Source organism: Heteronotia binoei, chromosome 1, assembly GCF_032191835.1.
Source record: "Heteronotia binoei isolate CCM8104 ecotype False Entrance Well chromosome 1, APGP_CSIRO_Hbin_v1, whole genome shotgun sequence".
NCBI lineage: Eukaryota > Metazoa > Chordata > Lepidosauria > Squamata > Gekkonidae > Heteronotia > Heteronotia binoei.
In genome coordinates this window covers 254766639-254793193 of record NC_083223.1, presented here as the reverse complement: position 1 = coordinate 254793193, position 26555 = coordinate 254766639, and the positions used below count along the sequence as shown (strand labels likewise).

The following is a 26555-nucleotide window of genomic DNA, read 5'->3' as shown; positions in this document are numbered from 1 at the left end:
ACATCTGGCAGCACAAGGTCAACTCTGCCAGGCACCCAGACAATAGCCTGAGGGCCCATGAAGCTGTGACTGTTTTATTTCTAAAAAGAAAGTAATAGAATCATGAACAGAAGCAGCTGAACACTTTATTAGAGCAATTTCAACAGTAGATGCTGTCTTCTGTTTTATCATTTCAAAACATAGGTGCACATGGGTTTTCTGCTTCCTTCCCTGCCACAAACAATGATTTTAAGTATATATACTACATCCCAAATTCTTAACATCCAACTATCACAGACTGTTTGCTTACTTTTTTCAGCATGGGGAGGTGGAAGAGACTCATTCTAGTTACTGGTAACGGATCTATAGCCATTTCTCAATCATTGTTGGAAACAGCACTTTAAAGATAAGCAAACAAGAATGTCAATGGATCTAGCCGAAGTTCATAACCAACCACTTCTTGTTCATAGCTCAACGCTACTATCCAACACACGAGGGGCTGGATCCCAGAGGATCTGTTCCATTAACATCAGCGTCTTCCCCCAGCTGAGCCTTTTGTGGCAGGGAAGATGAAAAGAACGCAGATCCAACCTTTCATTTATTTAAAGGATTTTGTTACGCTGCAATTCTAAGCCAACTAACTTGTGAAACAGCTTCCAATAAAAACAACCAGAAGCATCCCCTAAAAACTTGCTATCAACATAAAAGCAAACAATACATCAATGGACAATACAACGTATGGAACCTAACACTGAAAAGATGCTTTAACTACTATAATAAATGAGACAGAAAAAAATTGATCAACAGAGTCAATACACACACCAACCAAATCACCAAAAAAGCCTGTGCCCAATGACTGTCCAGCTAAGGGTTGGTTTTTTGGGGGGGGGGGGGGATTCCAAAGACATGCTACCTAAGGCGTGTGTGTGTATGGGGGATTTCAAGTCATACCACCAACACTGAAGAGTCCCCGTCCCTGGTAGCCCCCCCCCATCACTTCTAAAGACAGGAATATCTCTCTCTCTCTCTCTCACACATGACCTGAGTTTGATCCTGGTGGAAGCTGGGTTCAGGTAGCCGGCTCGAGGCTGATTCAGCCTTCCATCCTTCTGAGGTCAGTAAAATGAGTACCCAGCTTGCTGGGGGTAAAGTGTAGATGATTGGGAAAGGCAATGGCAAACCACCCCATAAAAAGTCTGCCATGAAAACGTTGCGATGCGACGTCACCCCAGAGTCGGAAACGACTGGTGCTTGCACAGGGGACTACTTTTACCTTTTAAATACACACATACACACACACATATATATAGGGCAGGATCCCATACAATAGCCAGCACCAAGAAAATAAAGCTGGATGTACATTGGTATGGTATAGCCCCATCTCTACAGATCTTGGAAGCTAACCAAGGTTGCTAACTGAATGGGAAACCACCAAGGAGGACACTGTAAAGGAAGGCAATGGTGACCCCCCACCGCTTCTCATTTGCCTTGAAAGCCTCTTGTTGGGGCCACTGTAAGTCAGTTGCAACTTGACTGCACTTAGGTATGTGAGGCAATAATGAGCACACTGATCAGTCCCACAAATCAAATGGGCAGCCACTGTAGCTTTTTAAAAACTGGCAAGGGGCCATGGCTCCGTGGAAGAGCATCCGCTTTACACGCAGAAGATTGTAGGTTCAATTTCCAGCATCCAGTTAAAAGGAGCAGGTAAAAGCTGATGCGAAAGACCTCTGCGTGAAACTCTAGAAAGCCACTGCCAGTCAATGTAGCCACTACTGAACTGATAGACTGAATCAATATAAAAGCAGCCTGACATATTCTCCGTGATCTATATCTGTCAGGAACCCTACCTAACCTTTGCTGTTTGTATTCAGAGGCAGATTCTTGCAGGGCAAACCGAATGCAACTGGTTGATCAGAACATGGATAAAGGACACAGTTTGCACACCAAACAAATTTGGGCAAACTTGAGCCTCCTTCTGAAGTCACGGATCTAAAAGAATAGCCAGACCAATGCGCTCAATATCAAGCAATGAGCAACCCGCTCCAGAAATGGCTGAATCTCAGCTCTTCTGCTTCCCCTGACTAGCATAACCACCAATCAACTTTTTATTTTATTTTATTGCTCTTATATCCTGCCCTCCCCTAATGGGCTCAGGGCAACTAACAGCACTTCAATCTGGCTTGGACTGAGCCACAAAAACATAGAAAACAAATACAGCTATAGGAAAATATGGTTGACTGCAGCATATGTTGCAGTCATCCTGGATAGAATGATGCTTGTGCTGCAAAAGGTAAGTGGTATCATCTTGGCCCAAAACTGATCTGCAGAAAAAATAAGCTCTGAGCTTTCCTAAAGAAAGCTGACATGAATGTAACAAATGACGAATACACACACGAATGCACATAAAGCTGGCTTACACTGAATCAGCAGACAACAAATACTGAAACCACGGGAGTGACTGATCCAGAATACCAAATGGTGTTGTGCTCAGCGAAACACTGAGAAGATCACTTGGAACTACGGTGTATTAAATGAATGATAAGTGGAGTGTGATCAGTTGAGCTGGCCAGTGCAATGAGATACAGTGAGGCAAAACACAAGACGCCAATAAAGACAGCGGATTCTCAAAGAAGTACAGCATAAATCTCTTTGAAAAAGGAATGAAATGGACTATACAGATATTAAAACCGTCAGGGGTCAAAACTGAAAGAACATTTATAAGCACTGCAACAAAACTGAGTTTATATGCTCATCTAGCATTGCCACACCTCCTTTGGAGAAAAACTGTGTTTTAATTAGTGTTAAGTGATTGTTATACTGGTGATACCAAAAACCCCTGTTATTTGTTACACTGAATCAGGCCATTGGCACATCCAGGTCTGTACTGTCTACTCAGATCACCAGCAGCTCTCCAGGGCCTTCAGCGGAGGACTTTCACATCACTTTCAACATCTAATTGGAGGTGCCACCCACAAATGAACCTGGGGCCTTCAGCCTGTGAATGTGCTGCTGAACGCATGGCTGAATGCAGGGCTCGTGAACATACAGAGCTGCTCCATATCGCTTGCTGTGACTGGCAGCAGCTCTTCAGGGTCTGTGGCTCAGGAAGGTCAGTCCTAACAGCTGCTGCCTGAAATCTTTTCAGCCAGAGATGCCGAGGATCAAATCTGCAACTCTGTGCCTCAAAGCAGGCAATCTACCTGAGCCATGGCCACACAAACACAAGAAGCTGCCATATGCTGAATCAGACCCTTGGTCCATCAAGATCAACATAGTCTATTCAGACTAGCAGTCACTCTTCTGGGCCTCAGGCAGAGCTCTTTTATGTCCCTTACTACTTGGTCCTTTCAGTTGGAGAAGCTGGGCGCTGGCCCCTCCCCCTCACTGATCTCCATGAAGCAGACAACTTGTTACCTGGTGAAAAGTTCTCCATCTAGCAGTACTATGTATGGGGGATGAGGGCCATCAGACAGTACCCACTGTACATCTTTCTGCTTCTCCACCACATGGATGACGCCAGTGTCTCCATTCATGGAGGCTGCAACAACAAAAAGAAGACAGATGTTGCTTAATACAGTAGGTCAACAGATGTAAAGGACCATCTCTCCCCTTATAATCTGCTGCATCAGCTGTGGTCTTGTAGCTTCCAGCTTTTGGTTGTTCCTCCAGCCTTTTTCAACATCTGCTAAAGCAGTGGTTACCACTCTTCTCACTATGGTGACTCACCAGGCTAAAAATACTTGGTATGGTGACCCATCCAGGCCTAGCCCACCGATCTAGCTCAGCATTCCATTTTCTACAGTGACTAACCAGATGTTCTGAGAAACCAACAAACATCTTGCAAAGGATGGAGCTAACTCCACTATGAACCCCTAGCATGTATTCTGACATACACAGCTTTTGCATATAGAGGTTACATTCCAGGCTTTGAACACCCTTTCCTTCTCCATTACTCTCCCTAATTCCCCCAGAAGTTTAATAACCATCAGGACACATTTTACTTGATCAACATGTATATTTAGTGAAGAAAAAATACCAACTAATGTATGATATGGAAGACACTGTTTCCAGTGTCAGATCTCGGTTTCCAAAATATAAAAGAGAGTGATGGAAAGGCAGGGGTGGCTATTAGAGAAGGTTGGCCGCAGTCCACTTTCTGAAGTTCTGTAACCCATTTTTGGGCCTTGACCCACAGGTTGGGAAACACTGCACTAGAGCTCCAGTCCTTTCCAGGTGTGCTTCCCACCTGGCTTCCTCAGAAGGTGAGAAGAGCACTCTCTGTGGAAGTTTTTAAAAACCACTAGAAAACTTTTACGTCCTTGTGCATTTAATGGGATATTAACCACTGACATTCACTGGAGATAGATCCAAGTAGGCAGCCATGTTGGTCTGAAGTAGTAGAACAAAATAGGAGTCGATTGCACCTTTAAGACCAACTTAGTTTTATTCAGAACGTAAGCTTTCGTCTGAAGAAGTGTGCATGCACACGAAAGCTTACGTTCTGAATAAAACTAAGTTGGTCTTAAAGGTGCAATGGACTCCTATTTTATTCATTGGAGACGCATTAATAGTGTTTTCCTGTACTATTTCTGATTTTATTTTAGAGTGATAAGGGGCCTTGAGCCACAAGGGAAAGGCAAGAGAAATTTATATTAATATGTAACTGTTTCTCTGTAAGACAGCACCTACAGGTGCTTTTCCACTGCTTTGTGATGACTCCTGCAGTGTCAGCTTCACCTGGTTTGCACCATCATTACCAGCAGTTCAAGACGTGTGTCCTTTGGGTTGAATTCACGCTAAACTTTCTATTGGCAGAACAGAATTTTCTAGCCTCCCCCTCCCCACCAATCGCCACAAAATGCTTCCCCTGGGGCACAGAGACGGGGGAAGGCTTGTGAAAGACGGGGGGTGGGGAGAGGGTAGCTCTGTGTCAGGTACAAGTCCCTGACAATGATTTGTTCCAATCTTGTGGTTCAGTTGATTTTCCTAATATTATTGTCATTGCTGATGAATGGCTAATTGTATCAAGCATGCCCATACATCCACTACCATATTGTTCCATGTAGTCATATATGCATCTATGTACATGTACTGCACTAACCCCTGTATTATAATGTCAACATTGACTAACCATTATATATATTCATTATATTTTTTATGGATTTATATAGACTAGGACTGGTAAGGCCATAAACTAGTGTAATTTATTGGGGGAAGCAAGAGCCTAATCTCATCGCCCTGGAAACGGAAGATAAGTACCAATTGAAAATGCCTGGAAAGCTGGAATGTGACCTTGGAGAGAAGCAGCACCATGGTCTGGAAACTAATTCAAAGAGTTTTGAGTGGGAGAGAGTTAGACTGGAGTAATGATGGGCAGTTAACCTGTAACCTATACCTGGGCTGTAACATTTGTATATTGTCAGTCTGGCAAGACAAATAGTCTTGCATGCCCCTGCTACAAGTGTTTGCTACCTGATTCTTCATTAAAAGCTTCTTTTGCATTTATTCAAGAAGTCTTGTGCTAGATTCTGGGCAAAACTTTACAATCTGCAGTAGAAAATGGAACTTGCCAATTCAGCCAGGCTCCAATCCTTTCTTGCCTAGACAAGAATGTGCTTCGTAGCAGAGATCAAGCTTGAGTCAATGGTGCAGTGAGATCCCACAAGCCTGAGAACCTTCTGCAGCATAATGAGTCTTACGCGGGAAAAAAAGAGACTGAAATGTTCTGAATAAAATAAAATGACCTTTCTCCAACTCAAGCCATTTGCTACTCCTCCTAGACAGAGGATGCCTTACTGCAGCAGGCAGTGCTTTAGTAACACTGTGCTTTAGTAAGGCTCAATGTCTGCAGTACACTGTCCATAAAGCTCTTGAAGGGTACTCAGAAGCTTCACCTGGTTCAGTCAGTGGAATTCATAGGTTAGATTAGAACACAATACAGGGTCATGATTTTGACTCATAAAGATCTATGGGACTGCCTGCTCCCATACAAAGATATTTTTTGAGATCTACACCAGAGACCCTGTTCCAGTTACCTTCCACTTCAAAAAGTTAGGTGGGAGGCGATGAGGGATAGAGCTTTTTGGTGATGGCACACTGTAACTGGAATATTTCCCCAGGGAAACTTGAATGGCATTTGTTTTGTTAGGCTTTTTAGGAACCAGTTCATAATGAACAACAAGAAGAGACTTATAGCTCAATTTTCTCTACCCAAAGGAACCTCAAAGTAGTTTACAATCTCCTTCCCTTCCTCTGCCTACAACAGTCACCTTGTGAGGTCGGTGGGGCTGAGGGAGTTCTGAGAGAACTGGGACTGGCCCAAGGTTACCCAGCAGGTTTTTTGCGAAGGAGGAGTGGGGAAGCAATCCCATTTTTCAGATTAGAGTCTGCCAACCACTGCACTGCCCATGAGACACTTCGGTGAGAAGGGCGGGATATAAGTCCACTAAATAAATAAATAATAAATAAATAAATTCTACCAAAGCTGTAACAGAGGATATATTTCAATCCTGCCTTTCTTCTGCTTTCGTTGCATTTTGACTGTTTTTTGTGATGTAACTTGGCAGTTGTTCATACCCACCTTGTAAATCTCACACTGAAAAGGTGATTTTTTTTTAATAAAGAAAACTTCCTAAGCAACTACTCATGCTCTCTACTAAGATATACTCACACTGGCAGCCTATCTGATGTGTGGCATTCATTAAGCGGACACACGTAGCTGTCCTGTTCAACGGGATGTATATTTTCCTCTCCACGGAGTTGCACCACCCTGATCCTGCAGAGGAAGAAACAGATTTCAGCAGAGATCACTTCCGCCCAAGAAGCAATGAGGCAGGCCAGAAGGGCCCTGAAGGATGTTAATGGTGACAATCTCTGCACAGCTAATCAAAAACATCACACTCGGCCTTTGGACTCACCCTCCCATCTACAACCTTAACTGGAAAAACAGGTGATGGTTCTGAAAGCCACTTTGCATCCATGGGACTGCCTAGTTAACTGAAGTAATGAAGCAAAATATGTGGTCAGTGCAACAGCATCAAAGTCAGGAAGTGGTGTTTCACAAACCCCCTTTCAACATCTTGCTCAGCGCACTTCTCCCATGAACATACAATGAAAGAGATTTCCTATTCTCAGACTTCCTCTTCATGTGATAAAAGCCTCGAGACATGACAGTAAGCCTTCACTCCTGCAAAGCATACAATTGGGATTCCCCAAAAATAAGACTGCTTCATCCACCCATTGCTTGCTCATTCATTACAATGATTTTCCTCCCTATCTAGGAGCATTTGGCACATCATAAAAAATGCTAGCTGTGGTTCAGTCTGCCACAAAGTTGAAGCTTTGCTATTTTTCTCTCTCTATGATGTCCAGAGTCTCAAGGATAGTGTTTTGGCAAATTTGTATAGAGAAGGGAGAATCCCTACCATCACAGGGATTAAATTTGCTTTCACACCCACTTCTCTAGCTAACTTTTCACCCTCAGCTGCCCAATCAATGTTGCTTATGATAGATTTGTCATCCAGATTTCAGGCTAGGACTTTGTACTTTCAACAGGTATGCGACACAGGCAAAAATCCAAATAACTGACCAGTTCTTCTATCACCTCATCTCCATGTATATTTCTGCACTAAAAGTTGCAGCAGTCCAACAGGCAGAATGCTGAACTTGGAATAGGGAGACCAGGCTCAATCCCTACTCAGCCATCAAGCTCAATGTTTGACCTTGGGCCAGTTCTACCTTGCTGCCTAGTCTACCTTAGAAGAGTTGTTGTGAAACCACAGCAGGAGGTAGCAATCCAGGTACAATCAGCCTGACCTTTTCAGAAGGCAATCAGACTACAAATGTAATCCAAACCTGAGTGACCCCTCTTTCCCTTTCCTCATTTTTATACACTCTTCCCCTAAAAAATAGACACATTAACTAGATCTCAGAGAAGGGGAATGTTAAAATGTAATTAATATATCCATCATAGTAACTGATAACATTTACTAGTCAAATATCAGTCTGCCTACACACTAAATTTGTTGTGTACTGACCCGGGTGGGGTGGGGGAATAACCTAAGTCTTCAAGTGGATGCTGTGCTCGACCTGCAGGCTATTTGTTTAGAGGCCCTCTTACAATCTCTATAGGGCCTGGAGATGACCCCATTTTATAGCTGTTTGGGGAGCTGAAGCCTTTTGCACCTGCATCAGGAGAAAGACTGCTCTGGTGTGCTCCTGGGGAGTGAAGAAGATCAAAGAGCTTGGGTTGAGCAACAGAGATTAGCAAGTCCCTCCGAATAACAGCGGTCAGAGTTGAGTGTTCCCAATTAATTGGGAATATCACAGACATCTCTTTTCCATTCCACAGACGATGGCCTGGTGCTTTAACCAGGAGGTGCTTGGCCGCTGAATTACACTACCTTAACCAAGGAACTGAAATCCACCCGACTGTAGGAGCTGTGGACTCTCACTTTTTAGATTAAATTGGGTGGTGCCCCTATTAAATCAGACTCAACTGAGTTTAGGTTTTAGATTAATCTGGTTTTATTATCAATTGAGTTTTTGACTGTATTATTAATAAGGAGCGAGGTGGGTAGGTCTATAAGGATGGAGCTAGGTTGGGTGGTTTTGTGTTGTTTTAGGAACTAATTTGGGTAGATTATTGGGTACATAGATATGTGGATACCATGAGAGTTTACTGTCACCTCCCTATGAACTCTTTAAATGCCTAGCAGAGAACCACATGCTATCTTTCTACTGCATTTTTTACATATCTTCTCTCCAAAGAGACCAAGGTTCACCCAGCCCCCCTTACAACCAACCTAAGAGTTAAATTAGGTTGGAAAAAGCCATGAGGAGTCCAAGGTCACCCTTCTAGGGCAAATGGGAATTTGCTCTAGGACAACACTTCACCCTCTGACTTTTCCTACTGCCTCCTTCTGGTCAGAACAAAGCAAAAGGGAACATCACCCAGGCTTCTTTAGAGGATTAACATACAACACAAATCCCCAGCCACCCTGAACCGGTAGGGGGAAAAACACTTGATGCATTTCAATCTGTTATACAGCTGAACTTTTTAAATCCCATGGGCAAAGCTCCCCCTTTTTCCAACTTTCCAAAGCTGAAGAAAACCCAGCCTGCTCTTGCTCAGACTCTGGCGCACCCCCAGAAAGGAATGCCACTCTCTATAAGGGGCAGCTCTTTACCTCCCCCCTCCCAAGACCCCACCCACTTTCTCCCCTCCCACCAATCTTTGTGGGCGGGGCCTGACCAGGTGGTGGGGGATTTTTCCTCACCCGCCGCCAAGGCGCAGAGAAGAAGCCCTCGAAGCAACAGCTCGGTGACTCCCCGTATTCTCCAGCTACTCCCCATTTCTTCCTCCTCGATAGCCGCCATCTTGCCGGCAGCTTCCGCTTCCTTTTCCCCGTTAATGCCTTCACAAAGTATTAGGGCGACGCTCCGGCCGCTACTCTATGGTTTTGGAAGGATGGAATGGGACACTCTAGCCTCTGATATTTGTGGTGGCAGGGGTGGTGACTCTCTTCCCGCTCGGCCTTTGTCTCAAGCGGCTGTTGAAGCGTCTACTCCTCTTCTCCACTAGGGGCCGCTGTAGAAGGAAAAAAAAACCCCTATTCAGCCTGCTTTCTGTGGTGCGGCAAATACGCTCCGTTCTCCTTTATGATTTACTTGGCGGAAGAGGAAGTGCTGTGTTGGAGGAGACGCGGCCCTAGTGGCGGTGACGTGGAGGTGGCAGCTTCAGCCTCAGCGTTGAGGGCTGCCGGGCCTAAGGAGGCGGTGAGAGGTGCTGGGCGACGATGCTCACCAAGTTCGAGACGAAGTCGGCTCGCGTGAAAGGTACCGAAAAGGCCCGGGTCGGGTTGAGGATCCTCCCTTCCTTCTTGTGCATGGGCAGAGGCACTGTCAGATCAGGATGTGGTCCCCATAAAAATCTATGCAGGGGTCAGATAAAAAGGGGGAGGAAAGAGTATGTGGTAACTGTCAGTTGAAACATTGAAAAGACCTTATGCAAGTCCTCTGGGCCTGTAAGGTAGAAATATTCCGCCAATCTTTTGGTTGAGGACAGCAACGGTGTGTTAATGGGCTGGCACCTCTTTTCTGACACCCCCCCTCTTCGGTTTTTGTTTTCTTATCCCAGCATGACGCCCTGGCAGTCCAGAATGCAGAAAAATGCATAGGGCATCATCTGAGAGTTTAAAAATAATTTTAATTATTTGTTTTGCCATTTTTAGGTGTATATTGTTTTAATATATGTTGTATATTGCCCAGAACCCAGCATAGGCTGGGATGGGGCAGTTAATCAAGTTCAGTTAACAACAACAATAATATACCTAAGCACAGGTATATAGCATTCCCCTTACATCTAAGTGAATATCTTCTTTTTGTGTGAATGTCCATGTTTTAAATATATTACAATGTGTATGTATAAAAGGGTGTATCTGTCAGTATGGAAACAGCAACATGCTCATTTATTCGTTTTTATAGCTTTATGTTTTTGTGGATAAATATCTCATACTTGAAAGTTATAGACAAGTAAATTGATAGTTGTCTGTATGCTGTGACTTGTGTATCTGTTAATATTGCTTACAAGCTAGTGTGGCACTTCAGTCCTCTGTGGAGTTTGCCTGGCCTAAGACCACTGATTACTACAGGCTTAGACTGCAGTCTAAGATGTAACTGTGGACTTGGAAGGTATTTTTAGGATTGCACAGTAAGTCCCCAAGTGAAATATTATAATAATAATAATAATAATAATTTTATTTTTATACCCCGCCCTCCCCCGCCAAAGGCGGGCTCATCTGAGAATTAAACCTTCTTTATTGAACTGTTGTAGCAAGTACTGTGACAATGTGAAATCTTATGATGCTGTAAATGCTATTACTAATAATCTAAAAGGCTTATGTTTTTAAAAGGCCATTTATTGATATGCGTATTGGAGGTGTGTATTGATCTTCATTGTCAGACCTCAGAGTCAAGGAACACGCAGAGGATAACTTCAGACATTTATTCCAAGAATCTTAAGGCAATACAAGAAGAGGCTGAAACTGGGGTCCCAGCCTAAAGGCACCACCTGTATACCCTCGGTGGGCCGTTACCTATTCCAGCTCTTGACGGTGTGCCACTGACGGTGGCGCACAGGGTCAAGAGCTTGGCGGTACTACTTGAGCCTGCCTTAACTATGGAGGCCCAGGTAGCAGCCACTGCCAAGTCCGCATTTTTTTCATCTTAGGCGGGCGAGGCAGTTGGCTCCCTTCCTGGAGCAGGACGATCTGGCAACAGTGATCCATGCAGCGGTCACCTCACGGTTGGATTACTGCAATGCCCTCTACATGGGGCTGCCCCGGTGCCGAACCCGGAAGTTGCAGCTAGTGCAGAACGCCGCCACTCGGCTGTTATTAGGGCTCCCTAGATGGGAGCACATTCAGCCGGGCCTCTGGGGACTGCACTGGCTGCCAATAATATACCAAGTCTGGTACAAGGTGCTGGTTATTACCTTTAAAGCCCTATATGGCCTAAGACCTGCCTACCTTAGGGACTATCTCTTCCCATATGTCCCCCAGAGAGTACTGCGATCTGGCTCTCGAAATCTGCTTGTAATCCCTGGGTCAAAGGAGGCCAGGGACAGGGCCTTCTCAATTACAGCCCCTTGCTGGTGGAACCAGTTACTGAAAGAGGTCAGGGCCCTGTGGGATATTGGACAGTTCCACAGGGCCTGCAAGACAGTCCCCTTCCGGTTGGCTTATAACTGACCGGCACCGAAATACTGAAGGAAGTTTATAGATAGCACACTGATATGGACTGATGTATCAATATTAATGTTTTAACTATGTAATTACTATTGTATTTTAATTCTGAATTTTATTGTTAGAATTTTTATGCTGTGAGCCGCCCTGAGCCCGCTTCGTTGGGGTAGGGCGGGGTATAAATAAAATAAAATAAAATTCAAACAAAGCGCGGCAAAAATAAGCGGGTACATTTGGCGGGCTTTCTACACCCCTCTTCCTCCCCCCTTCAGTCCAAGTGCTCTATCTACTAGCTTCCTCGATCTCCTCCAGTGCGACCTTGGTTGCCATGTTAACAAGCTTCTAAGATAACATTTTAAGGATACGTCTACTAGCCAAAAGCAAAAGCACAGCAAAGCAGCAATTATATATTTCAGATTGGAATACAGACAGTTTCACTCATCAGTTACAAAAGTGTTCAGGGTTACTGGTATACATTGTCTGGCTAGTTTATGGCAAGAGGATACAGTGTGGGGTAGACTCTTGACATTCTGCCCCCCCAAGACCCCTTTCCCCCCGGCTTGATTGTATATTTATTGTGAAAGTCTTTGATTAATTTTCTGCAATTAGTTTCTGAAGCTGGGACCCATTCGGCTTGGCTGATTGGGAAATGGGTCCATTTGATCAGGTAAAACAGTTCCCCCCCGCTTCATATTTGAATTCAGAATTTCTTGATGAATTTGACCACGTATCAGAATCGGAGCTGACGGTGGCTGCTGCAGGTGCCAGGGCGAGTGACCAGGGCTGTGTTTGAGATAGCTGGAATGAAAATGGGTGGATATACTTTAAGTTCTTAGGCAAATTCAATTTAACAGTCACTTTATTTATAATCCGTTTAATGGGGAACAGCCCCAGTTATTTCATGCCCAGCTTTTTACAGTTCTGAGTAACCAGTAGGTGCTTGGTGGAGATGTAAACTGTGTCTTATTTAGAAAAGCGTTGAGGCGGAAGACGTGCTGTATAAGCAGCTTGGCTACCTTTTTGGCTGTGGGCGACTGTTTACACGGGATGAAGTGAGCTTGCTTGGAAAAGGTGTCCACCACCACCCTCACTACTGTTTTCCCCTGTGAGGGGGGCAGGTCTGTAATAGAGTCCATGGATATGCACTCCCATGGTCTCAGTGCGGGGGGGGGGGTAATGGTTGCAATTTCCCAGGAGGGCCCCCCCAGCTTCTTGGCTGTGACGCAAATGGGGCAGCCACCTACATATTGAGCTATGTCCTTCCGTAAGCCTGGCCACCAAAACTGCCTCTGCGCTAGGTGGACCGTCTTTACAAAGTCAAAGTGACCCCCCAGTTTTGAGTCATGCACCCGGCGGATTACTTCACCACGCAACTCCTTAAGTACGAATATCTTGTTCCCCCTTTTCCTCTCCTCCAAGCTTTGCAATTGTAATCCGTCATCTGGTGGCTCACACGCCAGGGATTCTTTTGGGGTTTCAAAGAAAGTATCAGGTGGCCCACACCTCCTTCCGGGTTTGTGAGCAAGTGGTGACTAGCACACTCAGTTAGGGCCGCCAGGTTTTTATGGTCGGTCCACAGTTTGAATGGCTCTCACACCCCTTCTACGTAGTGCCTCCATTTTTCTAGGGCCAGTTTAATGGCGGAGGCCTCTTTGTCCCACACAGACCAATTCTGTTCTTTGGTCGTAAATTTTTTGGACAGATAGGCACAGAGGTGCAGCTTTCCGTCCTCCCCCTCTTGGAGCAACACGGTGGCGTGGGCCATGTCGCTGGCATCACATTGAACCACAAAACTCTTATTTTCGTTGGGGTGGATCAGGCATGGCTCGGATACAAATTTGGCTTTCAGTTCCTCAAAAGCCGCCTGGCACTGAGATGTCCAATTTAGACTGGCGTTGCCCTTCAACACCTGCGGCCCCTTTCCCCTGGTCTTTAGCAAGTCTGTTAGGGGGAGGGTTGCCTCCGCGAAGTTATTTATGAACCCCCTGTAGAAATCTGCGAACCCGAGGAAGCTCTGGAGTTGTTTGCGGGTTCGGGGGGGCCTCCCAATCTTCCACAGCTTTTATTTTGGCGGGATCCATCCCCAGTCCCTCTGCCGAGATTCTATATCCCAGGAAATCAAGCTCCATCCGGTGGAACTCGCACTTTGACAGCTTAGCAAATAGTTTGTCTTCATACAAGGTCTGCAGCACCTGCCATACCAACTTGACATGGGAGGGGAGGTCTTGTGAATAGATTAATACGTCATCCAGGTAACAGACCACCCCCTTATACAAAAATCGTTGCAAAACCTCGTTGATGAAATTCATAAACGCTCCGGACGCCCCCTTTAGCCTGAAGGGCATCACCAGATATTCATATTGCCCCAATGGCATGTTGAAGGCCATCTTCCACTCATCCCCCTCCCTTATCTGGACGTGGAAATAAACGTCTCGGAGGTCCAGCTTAGTGAAAATCTTCCTTTGGGATACTTCGTTTAACAAGTCTCTTACAAGTGGGAGGGGGTAGGCATTACTCATGGAAATCGCATTCAACCCTCTGAAATCCGTGCAAAGTCTTCAACTGCCATCCTTTTTCTTTCGGAATAAAATGGGGGCGGCGTGGGGGGACTTGGCCGGTCTGATAAACCCTCACTTCAGGTTATGCTCTAGAAACGTTTGCAGCTCCTCCCTCTCTACTCTACTCATGGAGTACAGTTCGCCTTTGGGGAGGGACTCCCCTTCTACTAATTCGATGGCACAGTCAGTATCCCAGTGTGGGGGTAGTTCGTCTGCTTCTTGGGCATCAAAGACCCCATGTAGATCCTGGTTAAACACAGTCCCTCTACTTGTGGGAGAGGGTGGGGCCCCCACGCTTTGTCCCACCGGCGTTAGTCGCATTCCCTGTCTTGAAAATGGATCGCGCTGACGCTCCATTGCACAAATGGGTCGTGATCTGCCAACCACTCCAGACTGAGTACGGCCTGGAATTTGGTGGCTGAGGCGACCACAAACGACTGTGGCTCCCAATGCTCCCCCATCCCGAGAGCGCAGGGCTCAGTGTCTTCTGTGCAGGGCATCCTTTTAGATGTACTTATTTATTCATGTATTTAAAGAGCTCCTTGAGAAAAACCATTGCTTGGAAATAATCTTTTTCTGCATTTTTCCCCCCAGGGCTTAGCTTTCACCCCAAGCGGCCCTGGATCCTAACAAGCCTGCACAATGGAGTGATCCAGCTCTGGGACTATCGGATGTGTACCCTCATTGACAAATTTGATGAACATGATGGTGAGTGGAAGCTCGTACATGGGGTCCATTGTTGTAGGGCCTGTAATATATCCAGACGGTTGCAAATCACAATGGTGGTGTACATCTTAAAGTGCAAAAATAAATGGATGGGTGTGAGAAGTAGCATTTGCTAGGGAACAGTTTTCTGGCACAGAGTGTGCTGTAACTCTGCAAAGAGCTTACTTTGAAACTATAAAGCTCTATCTGTAACTTTGCAGTAGGCAATTCATTAACAAGGATAAGAATTTGAGTCGACTAAAACTCTCTGGAAAGTTCTGATTGTGTGTCTGAAATGTAATTACCTGTAAATATTATGAACTGCATAATTCCATTTCCAGCTATAAAAGGAGGGGAAAAAGACTTGATTTGCCCACAGCAAATTTCTAGGATTTATATAGATCGCATGGAATCAGCATTGGTTTGTGTGTAAGCTAGGTGATCATTCACATGAGAATGGAATTTTCCCAGTTTTCCATTCTTCCACTAGTATGTATGGGTTAAGTGCTGTCAACCATACAGTAGTTCTCTTTATTTCAAAAACCTTCTTGTTGCCTTCTCCAGTGGTTCTCCTTTCACGAGGCAGTACACCTGATGGAGAACTTGCTGTCTCACTATTTGTTCCACTTTGCGGGGATGCTACTAGCTGCCAGTTTAGATGGTACCTAAATTGTGCCTGGGTCACTAGATTGCTTTCAGAAAGGCAATATAGTGTCCTCATGATTAACCATGATCTCTTGTGGCTTTTCAGGCCCTGTTAGAGGTATTGATTTTCACAAGCAGCAGCCCCTCTTTGTGTCTGGAGGAGATGACTACAAAATTAAGGTAACAAGGGGTATCCTCACATCTGAAGAAGCAGCACTTTTGTGGCAGAGTGAAGGGAAATGGAGAGGAGAGTGGCAGAAATAGGATTAAATTACGTGATTCCTATAAACATGAGAGAAACAGAGAAAGCATACTATGAAAGATGGTTATTGGCTTAGACAGGTTTAAATGAGAGCTTTTTCAGTGGGTGTTTGTTGTGGTCACTAAGTGGAATCTTCATGTTTAGAGGCTGTGTTACCAGTCAGCACCAGTAGTTTGGAAGCAAATAGCTGAGGAGAGCTGGTGACCTCATACCCTGCTTCTGAGCTTTGAGAAACATCTGGCTGACTTACTGTTGGGGGCAGAGTACTAGGCTAGATGGTTGCTCATCCTTGTCTAGTAAGATAGATCTTAGGTTCTCTTGTACAAAGAGTTCAGAACCCACTTGGTAGCTTCAAATGGCCATCCTGAATGGGATGAGAGCAGCTTGCCCCATGGCGCCTGTTTTATTCTTCAGGTTTGGAATTACAAACTGCGTCGCTGTCTCTTCACTCTGTTGGGGCACCTGGATTACATCCGCACCACCTTCTTCCACCACGTGAGTCCTGCAGAACTTTGGATGGGTTATTTGTTTCCTGTATTGATTGAAAAGGGAACACCTGCCTCTTGGCCAAATGGTTTCAGGGAGGATTGTATTGTATTAGCTTTTGTAGCTGTGGAATCAATTTGACCTGAGTGTTAGAAAGCGAAAGGAAAGGCTTCAAAAGCTGCTCTGCAATGCATTTCTACTCTCTGGTTGTGCCAAAACTGCATGTTTTATGTATTATGTAAGGGAAAACACACACAAAAATGTGTCTGTTCTGGTTTTTGTTGGTAGGAATATCCTTGGATCCTGAGTGCATCTGATGATCAGACTATTCGGGTTTGGAACTGGCAGTCCAGAACTTGTGTTTGGTAACACAGAATTTTCTCTCTTGGATCTTCACCTTTTTTTCCCCTTTGTGGTTTCTAAATGTTGTTCTTCAAACAGCCCCCAAGACTCTGTTCCTTAGTCTGTAGGTAAAATTAAGCCACTTTTAATAATAGCATTTGTATGGTTTTTATGGGTCTGGATTGTTTCAGATAAATATCTCAAAAATACAAGGCTCTTTTAAAGTAGAGTAGTTGCAGTGTAGTCTAGACTTATTCTGGATTACACTGGTACATATCTACGTGTTTTATGAAGAGGGTGGCTATCTGCTGGTACATGAAAACAGGTGTATCTGCTAAAAGTATTTTGATAAATACTTCAGGCTTTCATTATAATTTTTATGAACATTGGATTGGACCCAGATGAAATTGGCAGTTTCTCTTTCCCATTGCAGACCTCTCTCATGTTGTCTTCTGTCTCAACGGAGCAGCATTTTGTGGCGGTCAGTGGGTTGTGCTGGGAAGGAAGAAATGGAAATGTAATCTAGATTGAACCCTTTTTCTGTTTCTGAGACCTATGTCAGAACTGGAGTGATATGTCCATCCACAGGACCACCTTGGTCCTGCAGAGAAAGATTCCCTCTAAGTACCCCCTCCTTGCATCACACAGACCAAAGCATCATATGAAAGCAAATTGTATGATTAATGCAGTTCACCTGGATGTTTAGAATTTTGTTCTCTTAGAAGGACATCCTCCCCCCACCCCCACACAGATACCCTGGCCCTGTAAATCAGGGGGCTACAGCAGGTACCTCAGTCACAGAGTGTTTAAAGTCCTTTAATACTTTTGAGTACATATGAAAAAAAAAGAATAAACACCCTTCAAAATAGCAGGGCAAGGGTGTGCATGTATGGGAGGAGTAGTACTTTTTAAGAAAGCTAATAGAGACCAGAAGAGCCCCGTGGCGCAGAGTGGTAAAGCTGCAGTACTGCAGTCGGAGCCCTCTGTTCACGACCTGAGTTCGATCCCAGCGGAAGCTGGTTCAGGTAGCCAACTCCAGGTTGACTCAGCCTTCCATCCTTCCGAGGTTGGTAAAATGAGTCCCCAGTTTGCTGGGGGGAAAGTTTAGATGACTGGGGAAGGCAATGGCAAACCATCCCGTAAAAAGTCTGCCATTAAAACATTGTGAAAGCAACGTCACCCCAGAAAACGACTGATGTTTGCACAGGGAACTACCTTTACCTTTAATAGAGACCATCCAGGAAGATGTGCTTCAAAAATTGTAAAAAAAAAAAAATCACTCCTTTGGTTGAGCAGTATGTTTGGAATTCCCATTAGATCATACTGAGTTTTTAAAAATCTGAGAGGATTAGCCCCATCATTGGGGGGCGGTTTTCAAAAGGGACAACTGGGAAAAGAGGACCTCTGGAATTACCATGTAAAGGTAAAGTATTAAAGGTGTGTGTCCACCGACAGTAGTTTGGATACAGTTTCAATATATTGCAGAAGATTAAACAAATCAGTCCCGAAACCTATTTATTTTGATTATTTTATAAATTCTGTGCTATCCTGCCACTGTGTGCTTGGAAAACCTTGTTTTCATATGTTCATCTGTTTTTGCAGCCCCTTCCATCCTCTGGAAGGATGATTCTGAGGGTCACTGGACCATTTGGGGAGATAGCCCTGCAGGTTGGAGGGGCAGGTGTGAGGAGGACATGAAATCATTGCTCATTCCTCTTCCACAAGCCCAGCTACGCTAAGGAAGAGGTTGGATTTCATCTCCTTAATCCCTCCTTGCTCCAGACTGCACAGTCTTTTCTCTGCATGGGTCTCTTGAGTCCAGGAGTGATTATTCCAGGGGTCAGAAAGAGCTGCAGGAGGGGAAAGGAATGTGGGAAATCTCCATGTGCTTTCTACTCAGGGATGGTAGGATATTGCCAACTGATTGTAATCTTGTCGTGTTGCAGTATGTGTGTTTTGTTCTTATATATAAGCTGTCAAAGTGAAAGAATTAGATTTAATTCATGTTACTAGACTAGTCCTCTTTTGTATTTCGTGTCCAATTTTTGGATTGCATCTTTATTGCGTCGGGTGTCTTCTTTGCTGGGCGTTGTAGTGAAGATAACCTTTCTTAGCCGTCTGTGCCTGACCCGACCGCAGATGTTTAACTTCTTGCCAGATTACCTGTTGCTGTTCCAAATGTCAACCTTTGTCTGCAAATATCTGAGAGAGAACTCAGTGATGTTTTCTTTTTTCCTTCTAGTGTGCTGACGGGACACAACCATTACGTCATGTGTGCCCAGTTCCATCCTTCTGAAGACCTGGTGGTGTCAGCCAGCTTGGATCAGACTGTGCGCGTTTGGGATATTTCTGGTGAGCTGCTCAAGTCAAGTGTGGGGGGATGTCCAGCAGAGATACCCAGCTGGAAACTGCAATTGTTGAAAGTAAAACAGGGAATTAAGGAGACTAGAGAACTGCTGTTGGTTGTATTTGCTGGACAGAATAACATGGGAAGAGACAAAAGGCTTGTTTAATGGACGGTACTTGAGGACATCGGAAAAGAAGACCTAGTTGTGCTAGGTAGGGGGAATGATGTCAGGGGTTTTACCACTGCAGCTTCTTTGTACCTGGTGGTGGATTTTAGGGTTGCCAACTCTGAATTGGGAAATTCCTGGAGATTTGGGAGTAAAGCCTGGAGAGGCAGTACATCATGGTATAATGCCATAGAATCTGCCCTACAAATATACCATTTTCTACAGATCTCTGTAGTCTGGAGATCAGCTGTGATAACAGGAGATCTCCAGGTCCCACCTGGAGTTTGGATTTCCACCTACCAGCTGATTTCTAGTGGGCTATTGGAGAACCCCTGTGCAAAATGTAATAGCACTCTGCATTCACATATCACTTTCCACATTGAGAAATGCTGCAAGTGCTTTACTTCCAATGGCCTTGTGAGGTGCGTCAGTTATTATTCCCATACCACAGAAAAGAGCCTGAGAAAGAGTGGGTTATCTCAGGTTACCTAACGAGTTGAAAGAAAATAAGAGATTTGAACTGAGGCATCCTGAATCACAGCTAATATACTGCTGTATTGTAGCAGTTTATGTAAACGCACAGGCAGAAATGAGTGTAATATGTAAGGAAGTGTATCAACAGATACCCCCCAGGAAGGAAGCCCTTGAAGTCTAATGTATCTGGAGGTACCCTTTTGTCACATGATCACTGCACACACCCTCAGAACAGGCTTTGTAATGAGGGTGGGGAGTGTTTGGTTCTTGGTTAGAGAAGGGAATTTGCTGGATGCAGCACAGAGGAGCCAGAACTCCCAGGCTTCCTTGGAGAAGGGGGTATGTTCCAGCTAAGGTGCTGGCTTTGAAGCATGACCTCAAAGGATGTCCTCTCCTTTTGCAAGAGTTGTCCCTTGACAGGAAGCACAGATTCATAGTGGAAGCAAAATTGTAAAATGAGGCAGAATTTTCTGGGCTAGGGCTAATAGGAGAGGCTCTAGTTGCAAAAGAGGAAAAGGAAGGAGGAGCCAGGGCAGGGTGTGTGTGTGTTGTTTTTAATGATTTTAACCAGTTGTACATTGTTGCTTTCTCAATTGCAGTTTTCAGCCAGGTGGGGCTGTTGGAATTTCATAGCGCACATTCAGATATGACCAGCTGTATCAGTGGGGAGGGGACGGGGAAGACTTCTGCTCCTTGGCAACTAATGGGGGAGCTTTGTTGTCTCTTCTACCAGCTCTCGCTGCTCCATTTACACTCTCTCTCTTGGCAGAATCCCAGCACTCAGATTTGTCTGGGCTGGAGAGGCGGAGCTGTTTTTCACTGATGTCGCCGCCTCCCTCTCCCCGTGTGTTAGCTGGGGACCAAACTCGGGGTTGTCCTTACAATGGCCCTGTAAGCTCAATTGGGATTGGTCCCGTAAGGGAGACTGGTTGATAGCGGCTGGCTGCACAACACCAGCTCTTGGCTGTTCCTCTGGCCACTTAATTCCTAAAACAATGGAGTCATCTTGGGTTCATAGTGGCTTTCTGCTTCATCCTGAGCTCTCCATCACTAGTATTATGGGGTCTCTTTGTATCTGTTGGGAACAGTCCCAGTGACCACTGGACTAGTCAGCCACACAGAGAGTACCCTGTCCTGTCACTGCCAGATGGCTATTTCTAGGGCTACAATGTCCCACCTTGTTCTGCCACGCCAGAGAGCAAATGGAACCGATTTGGGTCTGGTTGCTGGATTAAAATGCATGGAAAGCTGTGTCGTAACTGAGTGACCTCTCTTGCTTGTCGTACTAATGGTGATTTCCTCTGACAGTTTGCAAAATAACTCCGTTCCCCTCCATCCTAATGCGCTGTTTAATCCAGGTGGGAAAGTGCAGCCGTTCACAATACAGGTAGTGGGAGGGAGGAGTTCGTCCTGTTGGGAAATGGATCAGCTTTCTTTTAAACAGCTGGCTGATTTCTTAGCAAGGCTTTATCCATGTTTTGAAGACTGAGGGCTGATGAGATTCCAGGTGATAACAGGCTGGGAAAGATGGGGGCTGTGGGGCTTTGCAGTAATGCAGAAACAGGGCGCCTCTGGGAGGACAGGAAGAGAGAGCAGGCACTTGAGACACACTCTAATGGATGGAGCATGTCATCAGCCGTCTTCAGCATGGCAGAGTGCTGTGCCTGCCCTCCAGAAGTGGCACTCGTTTCTCTTGTTCTTGCCTGAGCTTTGCCGGGGTCCTTTTTAACCCACCCTCCATGCCCTTTAGTCGGGCACTGCTTGTGCATGATGAGTCTGGCCCCCGCCCTTGGTTCTGGTCAGCACCTTAATTTCCCCCCCCCTCCCACTCACTGCCCCCGCTCACTGCCCTCTGTCCCCTCTCACTCCCACAAAAGCTGGCTCATTCTGTAAGTGTCCTCCTCCCCTCCTCTCTGGATTTGTGTAGTTGCTCCAGAAATTTCCCATCTGTCGTTCAGAGCCCCTCGCTGGCTTCTGAAAGCCCAAGATGTTTTGGTTTGCCCTGAACCGGACGTGCGTATTGAACACACAAAGCTGCTGCTTTATACTGATGGCCCATCCCACTGCTCATACAGAGTATTGCTCCTTCTGCCATCAATATGAGATTTTGATTTCATCCTCCCAAGTCTCAGCCTATCGTATCATATTCTTAGTTGATGGTTGAATATTCTGATGTTCCCCTCTCTCTCTCTCCCCCTCCCTCCCTGTATTTCATTTGTACCCTCCGTCTTGATCTGATGGAACCTTCATTTGTCCCTCCATTTTATCTTACAACAATCCTAGGCCTGGGTTCTCCAACATGGTGTTCAAGAGTGCCATGGCACTCACCAGGGTGTTTTGGTAGAAAGTGGACAGGGCCAGGTGGGACTTTTGCCCAGTGGGGATTCTGTTTGGCTGTGTAGATTTTGTTTCAGCAGCAGCTGCCACCACAGCCCAAGAATCTGCTGGACAGCCAAAAATGAGCTGTGTGTATGCAAGAAAATATTTTTTACCAATTTGTTAATTTTAAAAGGCATCCTGTTAAACTGAGCTTCTGCCTGAAATGTTGAGTTATTTTTAGAGATGTTATGCCCTTGCTGCTCAGTTTTTGTGGTGGGTCCTGTGGCGCAGAGTGGTAATAGTGGCTGGCTGCAGTACTGCAGTCCAAGCTCTGCTCACAACCTGAGTTCAGTCCCGGCGGAAGGTGGGTTTTCAGGTAGCCGGCTCAAGGTTGACTCAGTCTGCCATCCTTCCGAGGTCAGTAAAATGAGTACCCAGCTTGCTGGGGGTAAAGCGTGTAGATGACTGGGGGAGGCCATGGCAAACCACCTGGTAAAAAGTCTGCCAAGAAAATGTCATGATGCAGTGTCATCCCATGGGTCGGTAATGACTCGGTGCTTGCAAAGGAGACTACCTTTTTTTTTTAACTGCCTCTTGTGGGAACCATTTTGTGGTTGGCTCTGCCTCTTATGGCAGCCATTTTGGAATTGTGCCCACCATCCAATGCCAGAATTCTAAAGATGTGTGCAGGCTCAGAAGGGTTGGGGACTCTGCAGTAGGCTGAGGATGTGTGACTGGCCCAAGGTCACCCAGCAGCCTTCCTTGGCAGAGTGGGGATTTGAACCTGGGTTTCTCAGATCCTTGTTCCTGACACTCTCATCCCTGGACCATGCTGCCTCTTTTTTACCCAGGTTGACTGACAGTTAGGACAGTTAGGACTAACAAGACTTAATTATTTGAAACACACAACAAAATTGTGAAATCTAGTGTAACAATTTAACAGTAAAAATGATAACAGGCAATGAAAAACAGCAATAGAAAGATCAGCCGGGAAATCAACAGCAGAATAAAGGGTTGGTTCCTGTGGGTGCATCACTCTAACTGCTCTTTCTCTGGTGCAGAGAGCCTTCCCCTGATACAAGAGACAGCAGGATCCAGCAATGTGTAGTTTGGGTCTGGTGTCCTGAAAAGAAAAAAGTGGGGGGAAAGGAGGCAGAGTGGAGTTTCTACAGCCCTGAGCCTGCTTCGGCGGGGAGGGCAGGATATAAATCGAATGAAATAAAATAAGAAGGCTCTGCTACTAGTTGCTTCTGCCTAAGGCAGACACCTTGAAGATGGTCTCCAAAGACGATCTTAATGAACAGGTATGTTTGGACACAGACAGGAGAATATGGTCCTTCCTCTGTCTTGGGCCCTGTACCTGAGAGCTCCCGTTAATGACGAAATCCATATATATGCACAGACCCCCAGGCAGAATATTTTAAAATGCAGCATAATACATAGTCAAAAAATAACTATCATCCTTCGCCTTCTGCGTTGGGTTTTGTGTCGCTTTGTTGCTCAACTGTTTGCAATAGACTGGATTGCCCTAGAGAATACTGGAAATTCTGGAAGTGGCCCTTTTGTTTTAACAGAGGTTTGTGGGGAAAATAATCAAATCTGCCTTCAGTCCTCTTCCTGCTTTACTTGTTTGCTCTTTTTCTTGAGTATTCTCTACTTTTATACAAACAGCATTCCTGAAAGTTGCAGGGCTTTCTGATAACTTTGTGTTTGCTCCCTCCGTACTGTTCTCCTCTTCTCACCTGGAAGGCCTGAGGAAGAAGAACCTCTCTCCTGGAGCAGTGGAGTCAGATGTCCGGGGGATCACGGGTGTAGACCTTTTTGGCACAACCGATGCAGTAGTGAAACATGTCCTGGAGGTACCATTAAGTTTGCGTATGAATCCATGCTTACCTGCTGTCGAAACCATCATGTTCAGTTATTTCATCTCAATAGCCATTGCGGGGGTGTCACTTTCTACTAATATCCATTCCATAACCCAATAAAAAGGTGTTCCAAAATGTATAGCCAGTCGATACCGTCAGAGTTTCTTTATCAGAGACTACTTTCCATTTGGGACTCAAGCAACTCCGGATCTGTGAATTCTTGCCTGAATGTATGAAGCTTCCTTATGCTAGGTCAAACACCTGCCTTGTTTCTGATCTGACTGGCAGCAAGAGAGGTCTTTCCCAGTCACTGCTGCTTGGGGGATTGAATTCGGGTCTTTCTGCATGCCAAGCATTCACCATACCCCTAAGCCGTGCCCCTGTTCCCTAAATTTATTTCATTTCATTCATCTATAACCCTCTGCTCTTGCTGGAGCGCAAGATAGATTACAAAATATAAAAAGTCAGACTGCAAAAGTTACTCTCTAACAAAATGCAGTAGGATTACTGTACTGGAAGACAATTTTTTTTAAAGACCTGGCTTAGGCATTGATGTACTGTAAAGCAGAAAATGAATTTGAAAAATACAAGATGATACAGTAAAATGAAGATGATGTATACAATAATCATTGCAATTGACTAGAACCCAGTGCCCTTTAAAAGACAACCTTCTGAGCTGTTCCTTTATACTACAGTTCTAATCCCTGTGCAAAAATGCCCTCTTGAACATTTATGTTTTTCACATTTTGTGAAATGATAGAAGGATGAGAACCCCCTGACCTCCTTGGGCAGGCCATTCCACAACTTAACGTATGAAATGGCTTGCATTTTGTTAGATTCACAGTCTGTTAGCTCAGTGTCTCCTAGCCAGATTGGCAATAGCTTTCCAGAGTTTTGGACCTAGAAAAACCTTTGCCAGTCAGCACCTTCGGCCTGATATCCTTTAACTAGAGATACCAGAGCTCAAAACTGTGGCTTCTGCATCCCCAGCAGAATTTGCCAGAATCCACAGTCTTCCGTACATCGATTGCTTCCCAACGGTAGCCATGGTCTGAGAATATCCCTTTCCTCCAGGGACATGATCGTGGAGTAAACTGGGCGGCTTTCCATCCTACCATGCCTCTCATAGTGTCAGGAGCTGACGATCGGCAGGTCAAGATCTGGAGGATGAATGGTAAGTCTACAAACTATAGACTTATCTGCATGCTAGTTAAGTGTTTGTTTCTTTGGCTTTGGTAGAAACGCTCAATTCGATAACTCTTCCATTTCAGTAAGAGGGAGAGAGCCTTGTAAGCAATACAGAAAAGTTGGTAAAAAGTGAGACCATTAGCCAGTCTGAGTGGGATGCTGCCATGGGGGGTGAGATCCATGGTTGGGAAGCACAGGAAATGTAGATCCAGAGCAGTTAGCTGCATTAGTCTGTTGCTGCATGAAAACATAGTGCATTAGACCCAGCCAGATGCAAAGGCGGTGCCCTTTCCCTGTTTGTACAAAGCAGCTGGTTGCTGTAGTACCAGGGGTTGGAAATGCAACCAGGATATTGGGGAGAAGAGCACTGGCCCTGTGGGTGACCTTGACTCAGCCTGGAGAAGGCTGCGGCAGTAAAAATGGTTTAGTTGTCCCTTGTAAAAACATCAGTGGACTTGAGCTCAGAACAGCAATAATGTTCCTCCAGTTTGGTGTAGTGGTTAAGTGTGCAGACTCTTATCTGGGAGAACCAGGTTTGATTCCCCACTCCTCCACTTGCAGCTGCTGGAATGGCCTTGGGTCAGCCGTAGCTCTGGCAGAGGTTGTCCTTGAAAGGGCAACCGCTGTGAGCCCTCTCCAGCCCCACCCACCTCACAGGGTGTCTGTTGTGGGGGAGGAAGGTAAAGGAGATTGTGAGCCGCTCTCTTCGGAGTGGAGGGCGGGATATAAATCCATATCTTCTTCTTCTTCTCTACTGATGGCTGTTGGGCAGGCCTGGTGACCCATTCCCATTAAGGACCTCTTGAGCATTCCATCTTAACCTCACTGGCATGGTTGGGTCACTTACCTTGGCACTGCGATCACAAAACTCTCACTCAAAAGAGCAGTCCGTGATTACACATCTCTTCCTCCCTGTTCCCCCCCCCCTCCCACAGAATCGAAAGCTTGGGAGGTGGACACTTGTCGTGGGCACTACAACAATGTCTCCTGTGCAGTGTTCCACCCCCGCCAGGAACTGATCCTCAGTAACTCAGAGGACAAGAGCATCCGTGTCTGGGATATGTCCAAACGGTAAATGGGATGTGTTGGCCTTTTTGCAGCCTGCAGGTTGCTTCTTCTAGAACACTGAAGTATCCTGGCCTGGATGGCCCAAGGGTGCAGGAGCTAAATGTTTTAGAACCATGTGACAAAATGCATTCTTTTGATGGGGAGAAAGATTGTTGTACAAAACTAGTTGGATAGGAAAGGGGTAATCTATATATTTTCTAAAATTCAATCAAATTAAATTAAATCAAAAGGGTTTTCGACCAAACGTTAGGAAGAACTTCCTGACAGATCTGTTTCTTGGTGGAACAGGCTTTCTCAGTCAGGAGGTGGTGGGATCTCCTTTTTGGAGACTTTTAAAGAGAGGCTGGATAGCCATCTGACAGCAGTGCTGATTCTGTGAATTTGGCAGATCATGAGAAGGAGGG

At 45.4% G+C, this 26555-nt stretch overlaps 2 protein-coding genes across 3 annotated transcripts in view; one reads left to right on the top strand and one right to left on the bottom strand.

The window, feature by feature from the left end:
• The window catches only part of NCSTN (nicastrin), a 43747-nt gene extending 34094 nt beyond the window's left edge, over positions 1 to 9653 (bottom strand). The window contains exons 1-3 of one of the 2 annotated variants that reach the window (XM_060253593.1): positions 9261 to 9653; positions 6653 to 6757; positions 3397 to 3520 (exon numbers count right to left, since the gene is read on the bottom strand). In XM_060253593.1, coding sequence (XP_060109576.1) covers positions 3397 to 3520; positions 6653 to 6757; positions 9261 to 9360 — 329 coding nt within the window. In that variant the 5' untranslated portion in view covers positions 9361 to 9653. The remainder of the gene's footprint in view (positions 1 to 3396; positions 3521 to 6652; positions 6758 to 9260) is intronic. The other variant, XM_060253602.1, reaches the window with a different exon arrangement.
• Positions 9654 to 9656: 3 nt separating this feature from the next.
• Positions 9657 to 26555, top strand: part of COPA (COPI coat complex subunit alpha) — a 56398-nt gene continuing 39499 nt past the window's right edge. Inside the window, exons 1-9 of the mRNA XM_060253581.1 lie at positions 9657 to 9819; positions 14879 to 14992; positions 15741 to 15814; positions 16311 to 16391; positions 16671 to 16747; positions 18967 to 19076; positions 23780 to 23889; positions 24970 to 25069; positions 26019 to 26154. Of these exons, the coding sequence (XP_060109564.1) occupies positions 9780 to 9819; positions 14879 to 14992; positions 15741 to 15814; positions 16311 to 16391; positions 16671 to 16747; positions 18967 to 19076; positions 23780 to 23889; positions 24970 to 25069; positions 26019 to 26154 (842 nt within the window). The 5' untranslated portion in view covers positions 9657 to 9779. The remainder of the gene's footprint in view (positions 9820 to 14878; positions 14993 to 15740; positions 15815 to 16310; positions 16392 to 16670; positions 16748 to 18966; positions 19077 to 23779; positions 23890 to 24969; positions 25070 to 26018; positions 26155 to 26555) is intronic.